This window comes from Symphalangus syndactylus, chromosome 11 (genome assembly GCF_028878055.3).
Source record: "Symphalangus syndactylus isolate Jambi chromosome 11, NHGRI_mSymSyn1-v2.1_pri, whole genome shotgun sequence".
Classification (NCBI taxonomy): domain Eukaryota; kingdom Metazoa; phylum Chordata; class Mammalia; order Primates; family Hylobatidae; genus Symphalangus; species Symphalangus syndactylus.
In genome coordinates this window covers 103,316,800-103,339,249 of record NC_072433.2, presented here as the reverse complement: position 1 = coordinate 103,339,249, position 22,450 = coordinate 103,316,800, and the positions used below count along the sequence as shown (strand labels likewise).

At 35.9% G+C, this 22,450-nt stretch overlaps 1 protein-coding gene across 8 annotated transcripts in view; it reads right to left on the bottom strand.

The window, feature by feature from the left end:
• Positions 1 to 22,450, bottom strand: part of COMMD10 (COMM domain containing 10) — a 209,863-nt gene that overhangs the window by 19,619 nt on the left and 167,794 nt on the right. For 2 of the 8 annotated variants that reach the window (XM_063612936.1, XM_063612934.1), the window contains one exon: positions 10,861 to 11,307. The exons of 3 other annotated variants lie outside the window; for them this stretch is intronic. In XM_063612936.1, the coding sequence (XP_063469006.1) occupies positions 11,287 to 11,307 (21 nt within the window). In that variant the 3' untranslated portion in view covers positions 10,861 to 11,286. Of the gene's footprint in view, positions 1 to 10,860; positions 11,308 to 16,594; positions 18,036 to 22,450 lie in introns of those variants that run through there. 3 more of the 8 variants (XM_063612935.1, XM_063612933.1, XM_063612937.1) reach the window with 2 other exon arrangements.

The following is a 22,450-nucleotide window of genomic DNA, read 5'->3' as shown; positions in this document are numbered from 1 at the left end:
TTTTGTATCTGTTAATGATTAGACAGGCTACATGCCACTGTAGTCTAGTCATTAATATTAATGAGTTTTGTGACCTAAGCCAAGTTAATAAAACAAACTTTTAAATATCCTGTTTAAAAGTTCTCAATAATAATTTTGAACTTGAAATTGTTTTATGGAATTCTTTTATAGGGCCGGAAAATATACAAAGGTTTCAAAGACATCTTCTATCTTGGATGAGGAAAAATGACAGAATGGTGAGAGCATCTATCAAACATCACTTTTTGATTACAGATCACATATGGCTGGTTCAAAATCTTAGATTTAATGGAATAGGGAATTAAGATAGATTGCAAGGAGGGTTCTTCAAAAAGCTCATAGAAAACACATATTATGAAAAAACTACGCATGGATTTCAAAATTCTTTTGCACCAAAATATACTAACTTTTCACAGTATGTCTGAACAGGATCTAGTTTGAGGCACTAAGGATAGGACATCCATTTAAAAATAGCCCATATCAGAGCAAAATGAATTCTTCTAAAAGTGAAGAAAGAACAAACATCACATTTATGATGAATTGTGGGTGAAATGTGGTGAAATCATTGATGTTTTATAAAGACTTGATGGAGACAACGCCCAAAAGAAATCAGCAGTTTCCAAATGGATAACTTGTTTTAAGAAGGGATGAGACAATGTTGAAGATGAAGCCCACAGTGACAGACCATCCACAACCATTTGAGAGGAAAAAAATAATCTTGTTCCTGCCCTAAGAGAACCGAAATTAAGAGCAGAAACCAGAGCCAACACCACAGACATCTCAATTGGTTCAGCTTACGCAATTGTGATTGAAAAATAAGTTCAGCAAACTGTCCACTAGATGGATGCCAAAACTCTTATAACACCCAGATCAACTGCAGACAAGAACAGATCTTTCAATGAAAATTTAAATGAGTAGGATAAAGACTCTGAAGCATTTCTTCCAAGAATGGTAACAGGATATGTAATATGGCATTACCGGTATGATCCTGAAGACAAAGCACAGTCAGAACAATGGCTACCAAGAGATGAAAGTGGTCCAGTCACAAGCAAAGGTTATGGCAACAGTGTCCTGGGATATTCACGTCATTTTGCCTACTGACTTTCTGGGAGGCCAAAGAATGATAACATCTGCTTATTATGAAAGCGTTTTGAGAGCATTAGCCAAAACTTTGGCAGAAAAACACCTAAGAAAGCTTCACTAGAGTCCTCCTCCACTACAACAAAGCTCCTGCTCATTCCTCTAATCACACAGAGCAATTTTACAAGAGTTTCAGGAGGAAGTCATTAAGCATCCACCTTACAGACCTGATTTGCCTCCTCTGACTTTTTATTTCCTGATCTTAAAAATATCCATAAAGAACACCCATTTTTCTTCAGTTAGTAATGTACAAAAAGACTGCACTGACATGGCTAAATTCCTCAATTCCAAAAGAACTGAGGGATGGACTAAATGGCTGGTATTATCGCTTACAAAAGTGTCTTGACCTTAATGGAGCCCATGTTGAGAAATAAAATTTGTATCTTTTATTTTTATATTTTAATTCAATTTTTCCTTGACCTTTTTGAAGTACGCTCATGTTTCATAGATGACTGACTACAACATGGGAACAGGTTAAATCTGTGTAATCCCAAAGTGGTTATAAGTAATTTTTACTTTCTTTTTATTTTATTTCATTTTTTATTAATTTTTTTTTTTGCACACAAAACAATAAACATTTTCTAAAAGTACATACAAACAAAAAGATGTATATCAAACATATGAGGAAGGTTGCACAAGGGAAGACGGGGAATAGAAATGGGGGGTGGGAATTAAAGAAAATAAATGAGAGAGGGACTTTGCATGGATCAATGATAATAACTCAATCCTCTATTTGACAAAGAAGAAGGAGAAGGAAGAGGAAGAAAAAGAAAGTGGGATAAAGGATCAGAAAGGGAGAAAAATAGAAAAAATTAGAGTATGACTCCAGGGTAGACCTGTTTTGTTGTTGCTGGGTTGGTTGCTTGGTTTGTCTGTTGTATTTTTCACATGTTTTGCCATGTTGGCCAGGCTGGTCTCGAACTCCTAGCCTCAAGTGATCAACCCGCCTCGGCCTCCCAGAGTGCCGGGACCACAGGCGTGAGCCACCACGTCCAGCCCCCACATTGCTTCTGGCCTCTGTGGTAGACCTCCCAGACCGGGCTGCCGGGCAGAGGCGCTCCCCACATCCCAGACGGGGCAGCCAGGTAGAGGTGCTCCTCACTTCCCAGAAGGGGCGGCCACACAGAGGCGCTCCCCACATCCCAGACGGGGCAGCCAGGTAGAGATGCTCCTCACTTCCCAGAAGGGGTGGCCACGCAGAGGCGCTCCCCACATCCCAGACGGGGCAGCCAGGTAGAGGCGCTCCTCACTTCCCAGACGGGGCGGCCGGGCAGAGGCGCTCCTCACTTCTTCCCAGATGGGGCGGCTGGGCAGAGACGCTCCTCACTTCCTAGACGGGGTGGCGGCCGGGCAGAGGGGCTCCTCACTTCCCAGACGGGGCGGCCGGGCAGAGACACTCCTCACTTCCCAGACGGGGCGGCCGGGTGGAGGCGCTCCTCACATCCCAGAAGGGGCGGCCAGGCGGAGGCGCTCCTCACGTCCCAGACGGGGCGGCCGGGCGGAGGCGCTCCTCACTTCCCAGACAGGGCGGCCGCGAGGAGGCGCTCCTCACTTCCCAGACGGGGCGGCCGGGCGGAGGCGCTCATTTCCCAGATGGGGCGGCCGGGCAGAGGCGCTCCTCACTTCTTCCCAGACGGGGCGGCCGGGCAGAGACGCTCCTCACTTCCTAGACGGGGGTAATTTTTACTTTCATGTCAGATCTCAGCTAACAAATATAAAACTGAGAGGTTGGTGGTTATGAAAAGATAATTCATTTGTATCATAGAGTTGGGAAAAAGTAGATGATTTTGTAAAGGTGGAATGTTTGTATGAAGCAATATTACTTAAAGTAGGGTGAAATAATGGCCTAAGAGTTTCCTTTTAGACATTTAAGCAGGGTCTGACTTAAAAAAAGTTTGCCAAATCTTGTAGAAGCAGCCAAGGACTATGCTGCAAATCAGAACTCTTCCAAGTAGACATAGGCTCCTTCTAATTGGTCCAGACTAATGTGAAACCATTCTTTTTAGCAACACACATGACTAATGCCCTTCTTAAATGTTGATCTTCCATACTGGTAGCTTAGGAGTAAAAACCACATTAGTCATCGTGCTCTCAGTCTGGTCATGGTTTAGAATGTTAACCCAATTCATGGAGAGTACTTATACTTACATAGTAGAAACTAGATTTGAGATAGGAAATAAAAGTATACAAAGTATATTAAGCAGAATTAGTAATATACCCTAACTTCTCTTTGGGGATGCTTACTAAAATGGTTATGGAAATGATAATATAAAGATACAGGAATTTTATATAATCATAAATATAAATATATATTTATATTATATATATTTTATATATATTTTATATATTTTATAAATATATATACAAATTTAAAAAGATAAAAATGCTTAAACAGAAAAAAATTTGTTTTTACTATCATGTGAATTTTTCCCACGTTTATGTTTATTAAAAACTGACATAAACAAAACTTGTACAAAAAGTACTCTTTATTATACACTTTATTTCAAAGTACTGAAATAGTGTTTTATGATCATAGTATTTCTAGAGGAAAGATTTTCTCCCAAGCCTTTAAGTGGAAAGCTAATCCACTTGGAGAAATTTTGGGCCACCCACCAAACCTGTGACTTCCTGCCCCAATTTATGAACCAAGTTATACTGAGATCGTTAAACGGTGTGATTTTATTTATTTATATATAATCTTTAGTATTATTTTTTGAGACAGAGTTCCACTCGTTGCCCAAGCTGGAGTGTAATGGTGTGATCTTGGCTTACTGCAACCTCCACCTCCCAGGTACAAGTTATTCTCCTGTCTCAGCCTCCCAAGTAGCTCGGATTACAAGCATGCACCATCAAGCCCAACTAATTCTTTTGTATTGAGTAGAGATGGGGTTTCACCATGTTCGTCAGGCTGGTCGCGAGCTCCTAACCTCAGGTGATCCATCCACCTCGGCCTCCCAAAGTGCTGGGATTACAGGTGTGAGCCACCGTGCCCGGCCTAATTTATATATAACCTTTATATAATGGGAATGATTATATAAAGCAGCAGCATCCCTTTTCTTTCTAGTCCCCAAGCCACTACCTAATCTAAGCACTCATTTTTCAGAAACCAGAATGCTGAATGTGCTAAAATTCCTTTTCATCAGTATCTCCATTCTCTAGACCATTCTAAATACAGATGCCAAATTCAGTTTTTCGAAATGCCACTCTCTACAAAAGACAATCAGTATCTTCTCCCTAACCAACTGTAAAGTTCTACCTTTTTGCCTAGAAGTTAAAGCTTTCTATAAACTGATCCCAGTCTAATTTTTTCTTTTTCAATTATGAAATATTTAAAGTGTTAAAATAACAGGAACTAATAAATGAATATACCAAATACCCCGTAACCCAACACCCAGAAATAACAATGTATAAACTTTTTTGCTTTTGAAAAGCCTAAATAAAGCATCCAGTTAAAGTCTGCCATTCATCCCATCTCCTTCCCTTTAGTAAAAGGATAAAACCTTGCTGTAAATAAAAATGTAAAGTAGGAAATAAGAAACAATGGACAAAATAATTAAAAATATAAAAACATAATTCATTATGTCAAGATAAGAATAATAATTTTTAAAAATGCTATCCATTTACTAACCTTAGATTAGAAGGCTTGAAAGTCATAAAATAACAATAAAAATGGCAATTAATACATCTTTTCCCTTCCTTTCAAATGTGACAGGTGAAATTAACCTGGTTTCTGGAGATCGGATTAAAATACGCAGAATGGGGTAAAAAATATATATTAATTCTCTCATCCTCATCTCTTATTCCTCTAACAAAAGGTAGAGAACTAAGACTGGCAAGTCAGACTAGGAAGGGTGTTTTAATAACCTATATGTATGCAAACCAAGATGGCTTACAACCTCAGCAACCAAAATAATTGGCAAAATCAATGCTTTCTTTTGTGCACTTATGGAAAAGTTGGGGGGAAAGGGAAACTTAAGAAGAGACTAAAATATTTGAGATGAATCAGTATGGTATTTTTTTAAAAAGATAAGGGAAAACCATACAATTTAAAACATATAATTATACAAATGTAATAAAAAGTAACATTAAAATGCCTGAAAAAAAATACCAGCTAAAAATATGGCTTGGACTAATCCAATTTTTCTAACTTGAACTGCTTAAGATTTTTTATATTAATACCTGAAATCTAAAAGTCAATATAACCTATAAAGTAAAATGTGAAAGTCAAAAGGAGAAATCACACCATTTAACGATCTCACTATAACTTGGTTCATAAATTGGGGCAGGAAATCACAGGTTTGGTGGGTGGCCCAAAATTTCTCCAAGTGGATTAGCTTTCCCCTTAAAGGCTTGGGAGAAAATCTTCCCTCTAGAAATACTATGATCATAAAACACTATTTCAGTACTTTGAAATAAAATGTATAATAAAGAGTACTTTTTGTACAGGTTTTATGTCAGTTTTTAATAGACAAACATGGGAAAAATTCACATGATAGTAAAAATTTTTTTTTTTCTGTTTAAGCATTTTTATCTTTTTAAATTTTTATTATTATACTTTAAGCTCTAGGGTACATGTGCACAACATGCAGGTTTGTTATATATGTATACATGTGACATGTTGGTGTGCTGCACCCATTAACTCATCATTTACATTAGGTATATTCCCTAATGCTATCCCTCCCCCTTCCCCCCACCCCACGACAGGCCCCAGTTTGTGATGTTCCCCTCTCTGTGTCCAAGTGTTCTCATTGTTCAATTCCCACCTATGAGTGAGAATATGCAGTGTTTGGTTTTCTGTCCTTGTGATAGTTTCCTGAGAATGATGGATTCCAACTTCATCCATGTCCCTACAAAGGACATGAACTCATCCTTTTTTACGGCTGCATAGTATTCCATGGTGTATGTGTGCTACATTTTCTTAATCCAGTCTATCTTTGACAGACATTTGAGTTGGTTCCAAGTCTTTGCTATTATGAATAGTGCCGCAATAAACATACGTGTGCATGTGTCTTTATAGTAGCATGATTTATATTCCTTTGGGTATATACCCAGTAATGGGATGGCTGGGTCAAATGGTATTTCTAGTTCTAGATCCCTGAGGAATCGCCACACTGTCTTCCACAATGCTTGAACTAGTTTACAGTCTCACCAACAGTGTAAAAGTGTTCCTATTTCTCCACATCCTCTCCAGCACCTGTTGTTTCCTGACTTTTTAATGATGGCCATTCTAACTGGTGTGAGGTGGTATTTCATTGTGGTTTTGATTTGCAGTTCTCTGATGGCCAGTGATGATGAGCATTTTTTCATGTGTCTGTTGGCTACAAAAATGTCTTCTTTTGAGACGTGTCTGTTCATATCCTTCACCCACTTTTTGATGGGGTTGTTTGATTTTTTCTTGTAAATTTGTTTAAGTTCTTTGTAGATTCTGGATATTAGCCCTTTGTCAGATGGGTAGATTGCAAACATTTTCTCCCACTCTGTAGGTTGCCTGTTCACTCTAATGGTAGTTTCTTCTGCTGTGCAGAAGCTCTTTAGTTTAATTAGATCCCATTTGTCAATTTTGGCTTTTGTTGCCATTGCTTTTGGTGTTTTAGACATGAAGCCCTTGCCCATGCCTATGTCCTGAACGATATTGCCTAGGTTTTCTTCTAGGGTTTTTATGGTTTTAGGTCTAACATTTAAGTCTTTAATCCATGTTGAATTAATTTTTGTATAAGGTGTAAGGAAGGGATCCAGTTTCAACTTTCTACATATGGCTAGCCAGTTTTCCCAGCACCATTTATTAAATAGGGAATCCTTTCCCCATTGCTTGTTTTTGTCAGGTTTGTCAAAGATCAGATGGTTGTAGATGTGTGGTATGATTTCTGAGGACTCTGTTCCGTTCCATTGGTCTGTATCTCTGTTTTGGTACCAGTACCATGCTGTTTTGCTTACTGTAGTCTTGTAGTATAGTCTGAAGTCAGGTAACACGATACCTTTAGCTTTGTTCTTTTGGCTTAGGATTGACTTGGCAATGCGGGCTCTTTTGTGGTTCCATATGAACTTTAAAGTAGTTTTTTCCAATTCTGTGAAGAAAGTCATTGGTAGCTTGATGGGGATGGCATTGAATCTATAAATTACCTTGGGCAGTATGGCCATTTTCATGATATTGATTCTTCCTATCCACGAACATGGAATGTTCTTCCATTTCTTTGTGTGCTCTTTCATTTCATTGAGCAGTGGCTTGTAGTTCTCCTTGAAGAGGTCCTTCACGTCCCTTGTAAGTTGGATTCCTAGGTATTTTATTCTCTTTGAAGCAATTGTGAATGGGAGTTCACTCATGATTTGGCTCTCTGTTTGTCTGTTATTGGCGTATAGGAATGCTTGTGATTTCTGCACAATGATTTTGTATCCTGAGACTTTGCTGAAGTTGCTTATCAGCTTAAGGAGATTTTGGGCTGAGACGATGAGGTTTTCTAAATATACAATCGTGTCATCTGCAAACAGGGACAATTTGACTTCCTCTTTTCCTAATCGAACACCCTTTATTTCTTTCTCCTGCCTGCTTGCCGTGGCCGGAACTTCCAACACTATGTTGAATATGAGTGGTGAGAGAAGGCATCCTTGTCTTGCGACAGTTTTCAAAGGGAACGCTTCCAGTTTTTGCCCATTCAGTATGATACTGGCTGTGGGTTTGTCATAAACAGCTCTTATTATTTTGAGATACATCCCATCAATACCTCATTTATTGAGAGTGTTTAGCATGAAGCGCTGCTGAATTTTGTCAAAGGCCTTTTCTGCATCCATTGAGATAACCATGTGGTTTTTGTCTTTGGTTTTGTTTATACGATGGATTACGTTCATTGATTTGCGTATGTTGAACCAGCCTTGCATCCCAGGGATGAAGCCCACTTGATCATGGTGGTTAAGCTTTTTGATGTGCTGCTGGATTTGGTTTGCCTGTATTTTATTGAGGATTTTTGCATCAACGTTCATCAGAGATAATGTTCTAAAATTCTCTGTAAAAACAAATTTTTATTCTGAGTGCAACTATCTTTTGTTGTATTTTAAATATTGACAGGTTACGGAAAGAGATTTAAATTAAAGAGTGTAATAGAAGTAGTTCCTGTAGAAAGTAGGTTTACTACTGCTGCATCAACTCAGATCTATTAGTTTAGCTTACAGGTAATGTTAAGATTAGATGTAAAAAATAATATCCATAAAATATTTTATAACATTTTCATATGAAATAAATGTTATTCCTTAGCATCGTTGCCGGATTGCAGTTTGGGCAACACCTTTCCATTGAAATATACCCCTTTAGTTAAAAAGAAAGATATAACAGCTTAACCTTTAAAAAATCTACAATTTGGATCCATAATACCACAAAAATTGTATAAATTTCTAATTTTAAATGAAAACATGCATTACATTCAAAGGTCTGAATAGGTATGAATATTTTTCTTTTTCATACAGTCAAATTAACTTTGGGCACTGCATTTTCCTGAAAACAATGCCTTTGTTCTCATTGCCCCCTTAAGGAGAAGGTCTTCCTCTAATTAATTTCACTTGACAAAATCCTGCCCCTTCTTTAAGGGTCAGCTAAAACACTTCTTCCAGGAGGCCTTCCCCTCCTCCCAAAAGGAATGCATCTCTTTCTGAGCACCACTGTCTTCCATATTTGAGCCAGTAATGTAGCACCTAACACATACTGACTTACTGTTGGTTTTTTTTTGTTTTTTTCCCTGAATTTGTATTACCACTTTTCTAGTAGGATGAAAGCTTCTTAAGGGAAGGATCTTGTCTTCATTTTAGTATAGCACAGTGGTTAAGAGTGTGATCTCTCGTGTCAAACTGCATGTGTTTTAAGCCAGTCTTCCCAAATCACTGGCTGTGTGACCTTGAGCAAATTATGAAATATTCTATGGCTCATCTGCTTCATTTGTAATATGGCATAATAACAGCACCTACTTGACAGCGTTATGAGGACTTATTGCAAGTGTTTGCAATCACTGTCATCATCATCATTTTTTATGTTCCACATGTACGTAGCCCAGGGCCTTGAATACAATAGATGTTTAATAAATGCTTATTAACTTGAATTTTTTTTTAAGTTTTCAAACTAAGTGGAAAATAAAGTCATATGGAAAGTGCTGAGTAAGGAAAACAAAAACGCTCATATGAAATGTTTTAAGCAGTAACTAGATAAATTTAAGTACATAGAGTTATGTAAATGTCCCAATAAATTACTTTTTGGGAAGTGTGTAACATCAGTGCTTAAATATAACCTAAATATGATTACAGTTCTGAAAGCTATTCTCATACCTATAAGTTGTCTGAGAGGACCTTTAAATGAATAATCAAGGTCAATTTCAACAGTATTATCAGAACTTGATGAAAAATCCTGACTTTTGGGGATACTGAAAAAAAACAGTCAATATGCAGAATATTATGCTCTAGCAGAAAGAGCACGTGGAGAGTTGGCCTCCTTTCCCACATCACATTGCTTAGTATTAAATTGCAATTTCTAGCTCTCTTTAGATGTAATGTCTCTTGAACACAGACCACCAATAATGCAAAATTGTGTTATTTGTGAAGCAGACAAAATGTCTGTAATAGAATGAGGCTATGAAATTCATTTCACTGGTGACCAAATCCAGAGATTAAGCCATAATAATATAAAAAACATTTTCCCTACTCTTTTTAAAGAACACATGAAAACAAAATGAAATGTTAGCTACTCTGAATATAGGCAGTATCTGAGATTTTTAGGACATGAACGTATTCATGGTAAGCTATATGACTGCATGTCATTTACATGGAATGGACTTGCTTAAAAATCAAATAATGTCTTAGGTGAAAAGAACTGACCATACTTTGCATTTACATGACACCTATTTTTCAAGGAGCTCAAGACACTTTGCAAAATCTGACAGAAATGGTATATCTCTCCATCAAGCTCCTAAAGAAAAAAAATGTTAAGAAAAACATGTGAGAAATTAGCAATATGGGGCAGTGCTCAGACCTAACAGTCATACAAGAGACCACAATGCTGTATCTGTTATGTAAACGGATGGGTCTCAGGCTTCTGTTTTCAAATTAAGCCTTGACTTGACCTTTACATGACTTTGTATTTAATGCCCTTGTATCATCTGATAACAGAGGAGATTGAGAGTTGTAGAAAATATAATCTTTGCATGCTAAGTGCTACAGTGAATGTAATAGTAATGTCAGGTGCTGTGAAATGAATTGTCAAATCACAGACCTAGATTTTGGTGAAGGGACACCCTGATGCTAAGCTTTCACTAAGCAGTAATTTTTGTAACTACTAAAGGGAATAAACTAAAATATTAAGCACTTCTATGCCTTCATACGTATATTCAAAATTTGACCTGAATTACAGTTTAACGAATCTGCAGAAGAAAATCCTCTTTCTTCCCCCAGCACCAAGGCCTGTACTTTAATCACTAAAATTCCTCTAAGAAAAATGTACACCTGAGAAAGCAAAGCCAGGTGGATCCTATACAGCAAAAGGTAGTTGGGAAACAGAAGAGTCTGACTTGCTTTAGGGGCCACTCCTTTAGTTAAAGGCTCTAAAGGTCTTGCATTTTACGTAATAGGTATATAGGTTCACACTCTGAATAAACTCTAGCTCTCTAACTCTTAATCTTTTCAGGAAGTACGGTTTGCTCTGTCGACAAAAAGAGTCAAACTCTGTAAAATATTTGAAGAGATTTATTCTGAGCCAAATATGAGCAACTGTGGCTTGTGACACAGCCCTCAGGAGGTCCTGAGAACATGTGCCCAAGGTGGTCGGGGTACATTTTGGTTTTATATATTTTTAGGGCGGCATGAGATATCAATCAAATACATTTAAGAAATACACTGGTTTGGTTCAGAAAGGCAGGAGAACACAAAGTTGGCGGGGGGGCAGCTTCCAGGCTATAGGTAAATTTAAACATTTTCTAGTTGACAATTGGTCGAGTTTATCTGAAGACCTGGGATCAAAGGAAAGGAATGTTTAGGTTAAGGTAAACGATTGTGGAGGCCAAGTTTTATTGTGCAGAGGAATCTCTCAGACAGCAGACTTCAGAGAGAGAGAGCAGGTTGTAAAATGTTTCTTATCGGACCTAAAAGGGTGCCTGGCTCTTAGTTGATTATCTCCTGGATCTGTAAAGAAAGGAAGGAAAACAAAAGGGAAAGGGGATTCTCTATAAGATGTGGATTTTTCCCACAAGACACTTTGCAGGGCAATTTCAAGGTATGGCAATGAAATATATTTTGGGGTTAAATATTTTTTCCTTGTCTCGTAATGTTATGCCAGAGTCAGGTTGAAAAGTAAGTCACGATACATAGGGTCAAATAAAACCCATCTGATGAGAATTTATGGTTTGTAGGGCGTGACTCTCTAGACCCCTTACGTAGGAATTTGGGCAAGATAAAAAATCAGAGCTTAGTCCTCAGCTCCAATTCAGATGTATCTTAGTGTTTCATAGATGTTTTTAAAAAGTCCTCCAACAGCAAAAATATAAACTATTCATTTTCTAAAATACATGTATGTGTAAGTAAAAACTGCTTATATATTCGTGAAGAACTTCTACACAACCATAGCATTTTAAATCATGACAACCAATATCAAAACAAATAAGCAAACTAATAAAAAATATGATTAGCATGACAACCAATATAAACCAATTTCAAACAATTTCATGTTTTTCCTTTGTAAGGTTAACCATTTATATTACAGCCACTAAAGACATAATGTCCAAAGCACTGTTTTCAAATTTTATACTATTTTTTAAAAAGGAACAATAGTGCCTGATAATACTTACAATGGCCATTTTAAATGACAGATTGTAACATATTTGACATAGAAATATTGCCAGATATTGTGCAAATGGGCCTAAGTGGTACCTCAAATCATTTTGGGAATGAGTAATGAGGCTATAAAAAATGATTTTCATTTTGCTGGTACAAAATATAAAGGACAAAATGCTTAGGCATTGTATCTGCAGCTCACTTCAGACTGAAAAGACTTGGGAATACATAGACTTAATAACCAACGCTTACAAAATAATTCACTTTTATAATGAGTAGACTTACACATTTAAACATAATTAACATACTTGAAAAAACTGGCCCTAAATTCAATCTTCAACTCTAAGAAAATCATATTTTAATTGCTAATGATGAAATGCAGGCATTTGTCTTGGTATAGTATTGGTAATTAAGAAACTGAAGAATTATGGATAAAACAAAAACACATATATGCATCACCTGTAAATCCTCTCAGGTCTAACTTTGATCCGTTAATGACTGTTCTCTTTAAAGTTAATTTCAAAAGGCAACACGGAGAAATTGGTACACAACATGTATTAAACTTCTATTCTGTTGAAAACTATATTATTAACTGATACTTCAGCAGTTTTGAGGGATGTAGAAATTTTAACCTAACAGGTAAGTGTAGGGCAAATGAAAATATACAAAACTAGATCCAAACAGAAAAAGATGAGAGGAGACACTGATCAGAATAGTATACCATCTAAAGAGGAAAAGTACCAGCTCTTTAGTCAGACTGCCTGTATCTGAATCTTGATTCTACCACTTACTAGTGTGGCCTCAAACAAAGTAATTAACCTCTCTGTGCCTTACTTTCTTTACCTGAAAGTGGAAAAAATAATACAAACTTATCTCTAAGGATTGTGTTAAAGATCGTATGACATGTAAAGTGCTTAGAATAGTCAAACATACAAAGTAAGTGCTCAAGAAAAATCAGCTAATTATTATTATAAAACTAAAGGGAAAAAATATTTCTGAAACCGAAACAGTTAAGAATGGCTAGCCAGTGGAAGCAAAGGTTGAAGAGAGATCCAGAAGACAGAGAACAGAGACAGGAGCACTGAACCCACTGGTAAGATTTCAAAAAGAACAGTTTAAGTTGATAAGTGAAGATACAAGTTAGACCACTAAAAGTTATTCTGGTTGTTCATAGGAATGAAGAAGTCAGAAATCTGTGCATATGCAAAAACATGCAAAATAAGGACAACAAAATGGATAAAAAGAAAGAAGAGGCAGGAGTCAGGTGTTTTGGTCAATAATAACCAGAAAGATGTCAAATAAGTTCACTGAAATAAAAATTTCTAGTCATGGTAACATGTTTTCAGAAGTCCCCAGCTGCACGCTGCACTGACCAATTTGACAAAAGAGTTTTACTAAGTTATGGTAAGAATATACATCTACATTACTCATAGCCTTACCGAAAAATAAATATAAAATAAGGAGGATCACCACCACCTGGAACAAGAAAATCCTCTAAATACCCATAAAACTCAGTGATTACGTTAGACAAGATTAGGAAACCTTAAAAGGAAACAGCAATGGTCACATCTACGATTTTCATCTCCATGAGTACACCTATGATTTCTGATTGCATCCAGTTTTTCTGTTCAATAAACAGTTGTGAACAGTATAATTAACTTCTTTTTAACCAAAACTAGTTACATTGGCAAATGAGGTAGTACTGAGACATTTAATTAGTTATAGTTTTCTTTGTGAAATATGTTTTTACTCAGTTTTGGATGCAGGTGCACTTTTCAAAGAAAAGCAACAAATTTCCATAGGCTACTGATGTCTCTCAAGTAGGACTTGGCTTTACTAGAAAAAAAGTAAAAGAGAAAAATAAAATAAAATCTGGCAAGTCTTCACAAGGTATACAAAACCAATCGCACAGATTTGTTAGTGATTTTCAACATTCACAAAGAGAACATTTTGCCTCACAACTTTTTTCTATTTTTGAATAATGACAAAGATACAATACTTATTCCACAAATAAACCCTATGTAAATGAAAATATTTTCTTACTCTCTTTTAAACACCTATTAGCAAACTTTGTTTCAAAATACCATTATAAAAAATATGACAAATTCAAGCCTGGGGTCTAATCTTAAATTCAACTCATTTTCCAAAAATGTAATTAATTAAAATGAAGTTATAAACAAATCTCTGGCCATTTTAGAAGACCGTTAATTTTCTTGTAGAGATGAGCTACTGCTTTGCAGGACCATTACTGTAACACTTAATTTTCTCTTTTTACTAAATCTTGCATAGAATAAGACAGTGAAGTTCTTTTGTAATCTCCATTAAAGTACATGAGGGTTTACTTCTTTAATATTGGTAAGTTAGAATTTACAAGATACTGACATGCCACGGTACTTTTGAAAATAACATGCCTACTTTAAATGGGTCAATATTGAATATGTCAAAACAATCCATTTGCTACCATGAAATAAAAAGATCACCTTAAGCAAGGTGTTCTTAAACAGGATGACTAACAATAAACATTACCCAAGGAATTTCTCCAAAGTCAGTAGTTTCCACAGGGAAAAATAATAAATTGGTGACAGAGGCTAATGCTAAATAAACGTCCTCTCTAAATTCATTAAACACCAGCAATATTCAGCACATTTTCCTCCCTTTAAAATACGTTGATAAGTCTCCATTGAAATGGTTTCATCATCTCTTAGTTCTCTTAATTTCAAAATCTGTATTTTTACGTTTTACTTTTAAAAAGAATGGATGGCAAATGAGGGCACATTTACCTCTTTCCTTTCCCCTCAAATTCCATATAAAATATATTTCTAAAAAGAAGAAAGAAGGATAGTGCAGGAAAATAATACCATTGCAGACCAAAAATTTTGAAGAAGTTCTATAAACAAACACAAATCAGAGGAGATGTGATTAAAGGCAAAATCAGATTGGAGAAAACCGCAGCTAAAACAAGAAAGTGTGAGTCTACTATAGAGACTCAGAGAAACTCAAAGCTCATGGTCAATAAATAACAAAAGCAGGAGTACATTTTCCCAAACGTGATTTCTTTTTTTTTTATTTTTATTTTTTGAGACAGAGTCTCGCTCTGTCGCCCAGGCTGGGGTGCAGTGGCGGGATGTCGGCTCAGTGTAAGCTCCGCCTCCCAGGTTCACGCCATTCTCCTGCCTCAGCCTCTCGAGTAGCTGGGACTACAGGCAACCACCACCCCGCCCGGTTAGTTTTTTGTATTTTTAGTAGAGACGGGATTTCACTGTGGTCTTGATCTCCTGACCTCGTGATCCGCTCACCTCGGCCTCCCAAAGTGCTGGGATTACAGGCGTGACCAAATGTGATTTCTGACTGTGGAGAGTCCCAGATTAGAGAAACAGAACAAGGTGGCAGCCAATTTATGGAAAGGTAGTCCCAAACCCAGGTGAAAAACTTCTGCAACTAGGAATACCCTGCCCAGCCACACCCACTTCTTTTGCCCTGCCGTTATTGGATGAAGGCTTCTGTAATGAGAATCTACATAGCCCAAAAAGTAAAAAGGGATTCTCATTTGGGCTGATGAAATAAATACTCTCCAGCCACCAAGAGTGTTCAGTCTAGGCTCTCAACTATTCAACAAACAACAAACAACCAAAAATCACCAAACACTTGAGGAAAAATTAGCAAGAAAGTCACCAAACTTAACATATTGAAGAAATAACACTCAGCAGAGTAAAAGAAACAGAGGAAAACGTTAAATATAATTGTAATTCTCAGTGAGATTTGAAAAGATAGCACACTGACAAAAAAAACAATTACGGAAAAGACTGCTACAAAATTAAAAACGTGACTAACAAAATAATGACAATACAAAGCCTTAAAAAAGAAACTGAAAAATTAAAGGACCTTTGAGACCAGCCTGGCCAACATGGTGAGATCCCGCCTTTACTAAAAATACAAAAATTGGCCAGGCATGGTGGCGTGCACCTGTAATCCCAGCTACTCTGGAGGCTGAGGTGGGAGAATCGCTTGAACCCAGGAAGCAGAGATTGCAGTGAGCCAAGATTGCATCACTGCATTCCAGCCTGGGTGAGAGAGCGCGACCCTCAGGAAAAAAAAAAAAAATTAAAGGACGTAGCTAAATATCAAATTATTGAACTAGAAGACAAACACAAAAGATTATTCAGAATCCCCTGCAAAATGAGGAAATATAAAGTAAGAGAAAAGGAGGATAGATCTAGAAGTTCTAGTAACTACTGAATGAAAGAATAAAACAGACAGAACTGAGTGGAAAAAGTAATCACAGAAATAAAAGAAGAAAATTTCCCTTAGCTAAAGGTAGATTCAGGTTTCAGACAAAAGCAGAGGTGCAGGAGAGGCAGATGAGGCAAAGCATTAATAATATGGCATCCTAGTGTAATATCAAACCCTAAGGATAAAAATTCCAAAATCTTCCAAAGAGAAAGAAAGAGGATGAAGGGATGAAAAAGGGTCATCTACAGTGGTATGAAAATTATATTGATATCAGAATTCTTTTTAGCAATATCAGAAAAGTCAATAGAATAGTATTTTCAAAGATCTAAGATAAAATTACTTAAACATAGAACTCTATGTCAAGTCTAATTAGCAATCAAGTGAGAATAAATATACATTTGCAGTCATGCAGACAGGCCAGTTTAATATCTTCAGATACAATCCACGAATTATTAAATGATCAATTCCAGTAAAACAAAAAAAATCAATCTAGAGAAAAAAAGATGTGGTGGTGTCCAACAGTAGTGTCCAAAAAGTAGTAAGCTAAATTTAAATTATTTATGCATAATTTTAAAAGGAAATAATCTAAAATTAAAATACAAAAGTATTCTGGGATAGTAACAGGGAGGAAGAGAGTAAGTGTGCTAGAGATCTTATCTAGGGGAGGAATAGATATACTACAAAATTCTAAGACATTGTTAGAAAAGAGTATTGACATTCAGTAAGAAAAAAGGTTTTGGATGTGTTCAAAATATAATTTTTATTCTTTAAACAAGTAGATGTCCATGAATGGAAAAGAAATCCAATTTATATGCCTTTAAATTCAATATGAATTTGCTTTTCTTCAAATATACTCATATTTGTAGATATGTATTGATATGTAAACATCATTCGCCATTATACCATTCCTGGAGCTGCTGAGCCCTCTTTAAAACAAATTGGACAAAAATGATTATAGTTAGCCTTGAACATTCTATATCGCACAGAACCAAATAATGAAATTGGGTACACAAAACTGTGATTCAAAAAGCTTCAGTATTAATTCTTGGAAAATTACTTCTCCCAAAATTCAGATGACCACAAAATCTTTACCTTGTAGGCACATTATACAAAGTGGTCCACATATAAGAATCTTAAAATTTTCTGTTGCTTATGTTTCAATTAAAATTGATCTGAACCCACCATAATATTCCTTTTATTTTATATATTGTTTCTTTCTGAAAAATTAACCTAATTTTGAAAAGAGCTGATCACCTTAAATGTGTTTACAAAAAAGAACATGAAGTCTTAAACTAGTACCATGATTTCAGGTAAAGGGCCCCCTGCTAAGAAAAATTCTAAGGGTCTAAATGAGCCTTCCATTTACTGTGTACTCCTATGTACTCATTAATAGCAAACCAACTGTCAAAAGCTGTTTTGTCTTATTGTTTTGCTAAAGTGCCCTCCTATGCATTTTCCTTTCATAAATTTCATATGAAAATTAAATATTTCTATACCATGGAACATCTGGAACTGGTTAGTATAGAAGCTGAAAATATTGTTAGGAGAAAAACAAAAGCAGCCCATCTTTCTACTCAGTAGACAACAAGCTATATATTTAAAATCCCTATAAAGGCCCTTTGTGAAGGTTGAGCATCCCTAATCTGAAAATCTGAAATCTGGAATGCTCCAAAATCTGAAAGTTTTTGAGCACTGACATGACACTACAAGCAGAAAATTCCATAAGTGACCCCATGTGATGGGTTGCAGTCAAAATGCAGGAACACAGGACAGAGTTTATTCAGAATGTCTCCTCATCCCTAGAGGACCCATTTCTTGATCTCTCAAATGTTTCCAATATTTCTTCTTATCTAAAAAAAAATAAAATACAGTGTAGAGTAACCTTTTAACAAAAACAGCATTGTAGGTAAAGTTTGAAAGCCTGCCACTCTTTGATGTTATTATGCTGCTTAGTTACTCTGAACTCATTTTTTTCACTGTTAAGTACATATGTGTGAGTAAGTCTAATAAAAGAGTTGTTTATCAGTAGCATACAAATTCAGAGTCAGGAATGACAGTGATGCCAAACACCACAGAGTATCCACATGGCTGGCTGAGACAGGGATACCTTTGCTTTCTGATGATTCAATGTATGCAAACTTTAATGCACAAAATTATTTAAAACATTACATTAAATTACCTTCAAGCTATATGTTTATGATATACATAAAAAATAAATGAATTCACGTTGAGACTTGGGTCCCAGCCCAACATATCTCATTGTGTATGAAAACATTACAGAATATGAAAAAATCCAAAATCTGAAACATTTCTGGTTCCAACCATTTTGGATAAGGAATACTCAACCTGTATATTGTTTCAAATGCCAAAGACGGAGATTAGAAAAATGCCCATCCTTTGATTTCTTTAAACATAAATCCAAGAACCATTAATCAAGATTCTTCAGATCTTAACTGTCACACACATGCAAAGGGAAAGGTAATTTCTATAGCACCCAAAATACAAGGTGTTACAGTCTATTATAGATTAAAACCAACACCTAAATTATACTTCACAATAATCATGTCAAAGCTACTGTCAGACACAGAAAAATAATATTCTTCATATACTCAATAACCTCAAAATGAACAGAAGTTGGATACTACCATTTGAAGTTTCCACTAGTCTCCAGGATCTGTCCCATCGGTGATTCAAAATCATTTTGGACAAAACATGGTTAACTCTCATTATATTGTAGATTCTTTTCTTCTTCTTAGATATCCATTCAGAAGCCAGGTACAGCATTTTAATAAAGTAAAATATTACAGACTTATCACCCGTGGGATATTTTTCAAATGCTTTTGGAATTTTTTATAGAAGGTAATTTCAGTCATACATATTTGGGCTAATTTATTTAGCTGAGATTGAATACGAAAATAGCTCAATATGCATATCCATGAAATTTAAGGAAATGAGAAAAATTAAGAGTGTATCTAACTGCAATGTTTCTGAACACTACATTCAATTCCCACTACTAAATGGTTTAAAGATAAGAATTATGTTCTTCTCTTCTACTTAATGAGACTAACATTTCTTAATGTTTTAATAAAATATTCTTTATGTCTTACAGGCAAAAAAGGTACAACTCGAAAAAGTAAGCAACTCATGGGTTGTATCTTTTTTGCCTGTAAGATATAAAGAATAAGTAACTGAATACATATATTCAGTTAGCATTTATATACACTATTAAATAAGTGTTAGCTTATGCTATTATTAAATTCAAACTAAAATGATAAAATGTAAAGACTATCTAATTTTTCCTAAATTATATCCCATCAATATATTAGCAAATGTCTTCAGAGGAAAAAGTGGTTTCTGCAGACTCCTAAGACTCAACTACTTCTCTTGAAAATAGAGTCTGCTTTAATTTGTGAAAAATCTGTGTAATAGGGAACAAATACTTAATGAACAATAAACTGAAGGTAAGAACATAATGGAAAAATCAAGCATTTGAAATGACAGCTTCAGAAAACAATGAACAAGCATAATAATAAAAACAGGTTGCACCTATCTTCTTGCCTACTTGGTAGCATAACTAGGAGCTCTGTGCACATGGGTAGCTTTGGACACGGGCAAGCTTCACTTTAGGCAGGAACTTCACTTTAGGCAGGAACTGGTAGGAAAACTGCACCCCCCAACCCAAGCCAGAATAACGTAGGCTTAGTTGTGGCGTGCCAAGAGGCACAACAGAAACATCACCCTTTCCCATATGGTTCATTGCTCGGAAGAACTGAGATCAGACTGGTTTTTAATCTGGGTTGTAGAAGTGAAGTAGGGGAGCCAACTGTCCCAGTTGCAGATATGGTGCTTTAATTGAGTCTCCTGTTTTGAGCTCTGTATATTCATCCTTGCAGATTCTCAGACCAGAGACTCTCCAGGGTTCAGGCAGGCTGATCAGTTCCCTCCCATCTCCTCCTCTGCACTGCTTGTTCCATCAGTTAGCTCATTCCCATTTTTTCCTTCTCCTCGTAATTTCTTGAAAACATACAAGTGCTAGTAAGTCTCTCTGATTTTCTTTGCTGCATGGATCTATTCCTTTATGTATATGCTTCTATGAGGTGAGATGTCAGGAAGGATAAGAAGTCATCATGTATGCTCAGCCCTCTATCTTCAATCAAATAGAATTTTGTTTTCCTTTTTAGCCAGACTACTTCCATCTAGTATCTCCAATTATGTATAAAAATCTTCTCTCTGTTAACCCACAGAACAGCTACCCTTTCTAAGAACTAAACAAATAAAAACGCCACAGCATTTCAATATAAACTGTATATGAATTGAAAATTACACTTGAAAGATAACACATTATTATTACTATACCCAATGCATAATTAAGAAAACCAATCCATCTAGGGAATCTCAAAAAGATTCAGTTTCGGCCGGGCGCGGTGGCTCACGCTTGTAATCCCAGCATTTTGGGAGGCCGAGGCGGGCGGGTCACGAGGTCAGGAGATCGAGATCACGGTGAAACCCCGTCTCTACTAAAAATACAAAAAAAAATTAGCCGGGCGTGGTAGGGGGCGCCTGTAGTCCCAGCTACAAGGAGAGGCTGAGGCAGGAGAATGGCGTGAACCCGGGAGGCGGAGCTTGCAGTGAGCCGAGATTGCGCCACTGCACTCCAGCCTGGGCGACAAAGCGAGACTCCGTCTCAAAAAAAAAAAAAAAAAAAAAAAGATTCAGTTTCTGTTTCAGGTTCAAAAGTTTCCTTACAAACTAAAAGGTAAAAATGTAATTTTTTCCAGTTATCACAGTGATTGAATTAGCTCCAAGATAATGAAAACTAGATGTTCGAAAGTAAAGTCAGATTTCTTTCAAAACAGGGAATAAAAAAGATCAACTATGGTAATACATGGAAGTTTGAGGGAATATAAATTATCATTATTCATAAAATGAAATTTGAAAAATATAACAATATAAAACTTGAATATTCTGGAAACATATGATAAACATACCACTAAACAAATATAATTGTTAAGTGACTTATGTGAATCACAGACAATTAAATCATTATGTTGACTTTATGACTTTACTGTCATTGTCGGTTCATTTCATAAAATCAGATGTGGACCTAATCTCTTGCCAAGAATTCCCCCCAAAACACAAATATAACAAGAAGCATAAGCCATATAAAGGCAGCTTAAAATCTGTACTACATTACACACTCTATTTTTAAGATTTTAATTGGCTTTGTAAGAGAAAACCATTTTATAAACTACAATATAGTTTATTTGATATAAATCCATTGACCATCACAGTCGTGCCAGCATTATCTTTCAGGATTCAAATGTCTGTAACCCATAAGGTGTAGATGTGAATATGGGGGAATTTACCTTCACTTGTCTCTTCTCATTTTTAAATTCTCTAGTCAATTTCAAATTCTCAATACTTTATTAATACTTTAGTACTTTATTACCATTACAAATAAGAATTCTTTTTTATTTAATATCAAAGTAACTTCAAAATCATTGTGATGCAACAAATATGATTAATTAAAATCTTTCATTGAAACAAATGAGCTCTACAAAACTGGATTTTGTGGTTTGCCATGGCCAGGCCATTTGATTTATCCAGATATCCAACAGATAAAAGATCCAAATACTAATCCACAATAATCACTGAATAATGTTTGAGGGCACACCTCAATCCTGTCATAAAACAAAATTAAAGAATATTTCAATAGAAAGTAAACACTTCTTTGCAATTATTTGTTACCTGAAATAGCCCCAACCATAGCAGTCCCAAATATACCAAGGTAATGAGAATGTATGATGAAAAATATGACTTTAAAGGAAGAATATGGATGGTAACCATGCTCTGATGTGAATATATTTTTCTTTCACCAGAAACAAAAATTGCTGAAGACAACATCATTAACATTTAACATAAATTAAAACTATAATAATGGGCACAGTACCATTTACTGTTACTTATTATTACTTGATTTTTAGAAATCTCCAAACAAGACGTTCAAACAAGACGTCAGTAACTTAAATTCTTTTTGTTTCAAATAATATGCATGGTGAGAAATTGCTTTTTTGTTTTTTTCTGTCTCTGGTCTTCCATTTCAATTTTGTCAGTATATTTCTGGATCCAAGAGATAGCAACATACATGAGTTGCTTCACATGACAGATTTTGTTTTTATTTTAGTGTTGTTTTTACAGTTGATAGAAAAGGAAAACAAGAATATTTGCACAGCCGCGCCATAGTAACTCAACTTTGTCTCTAACA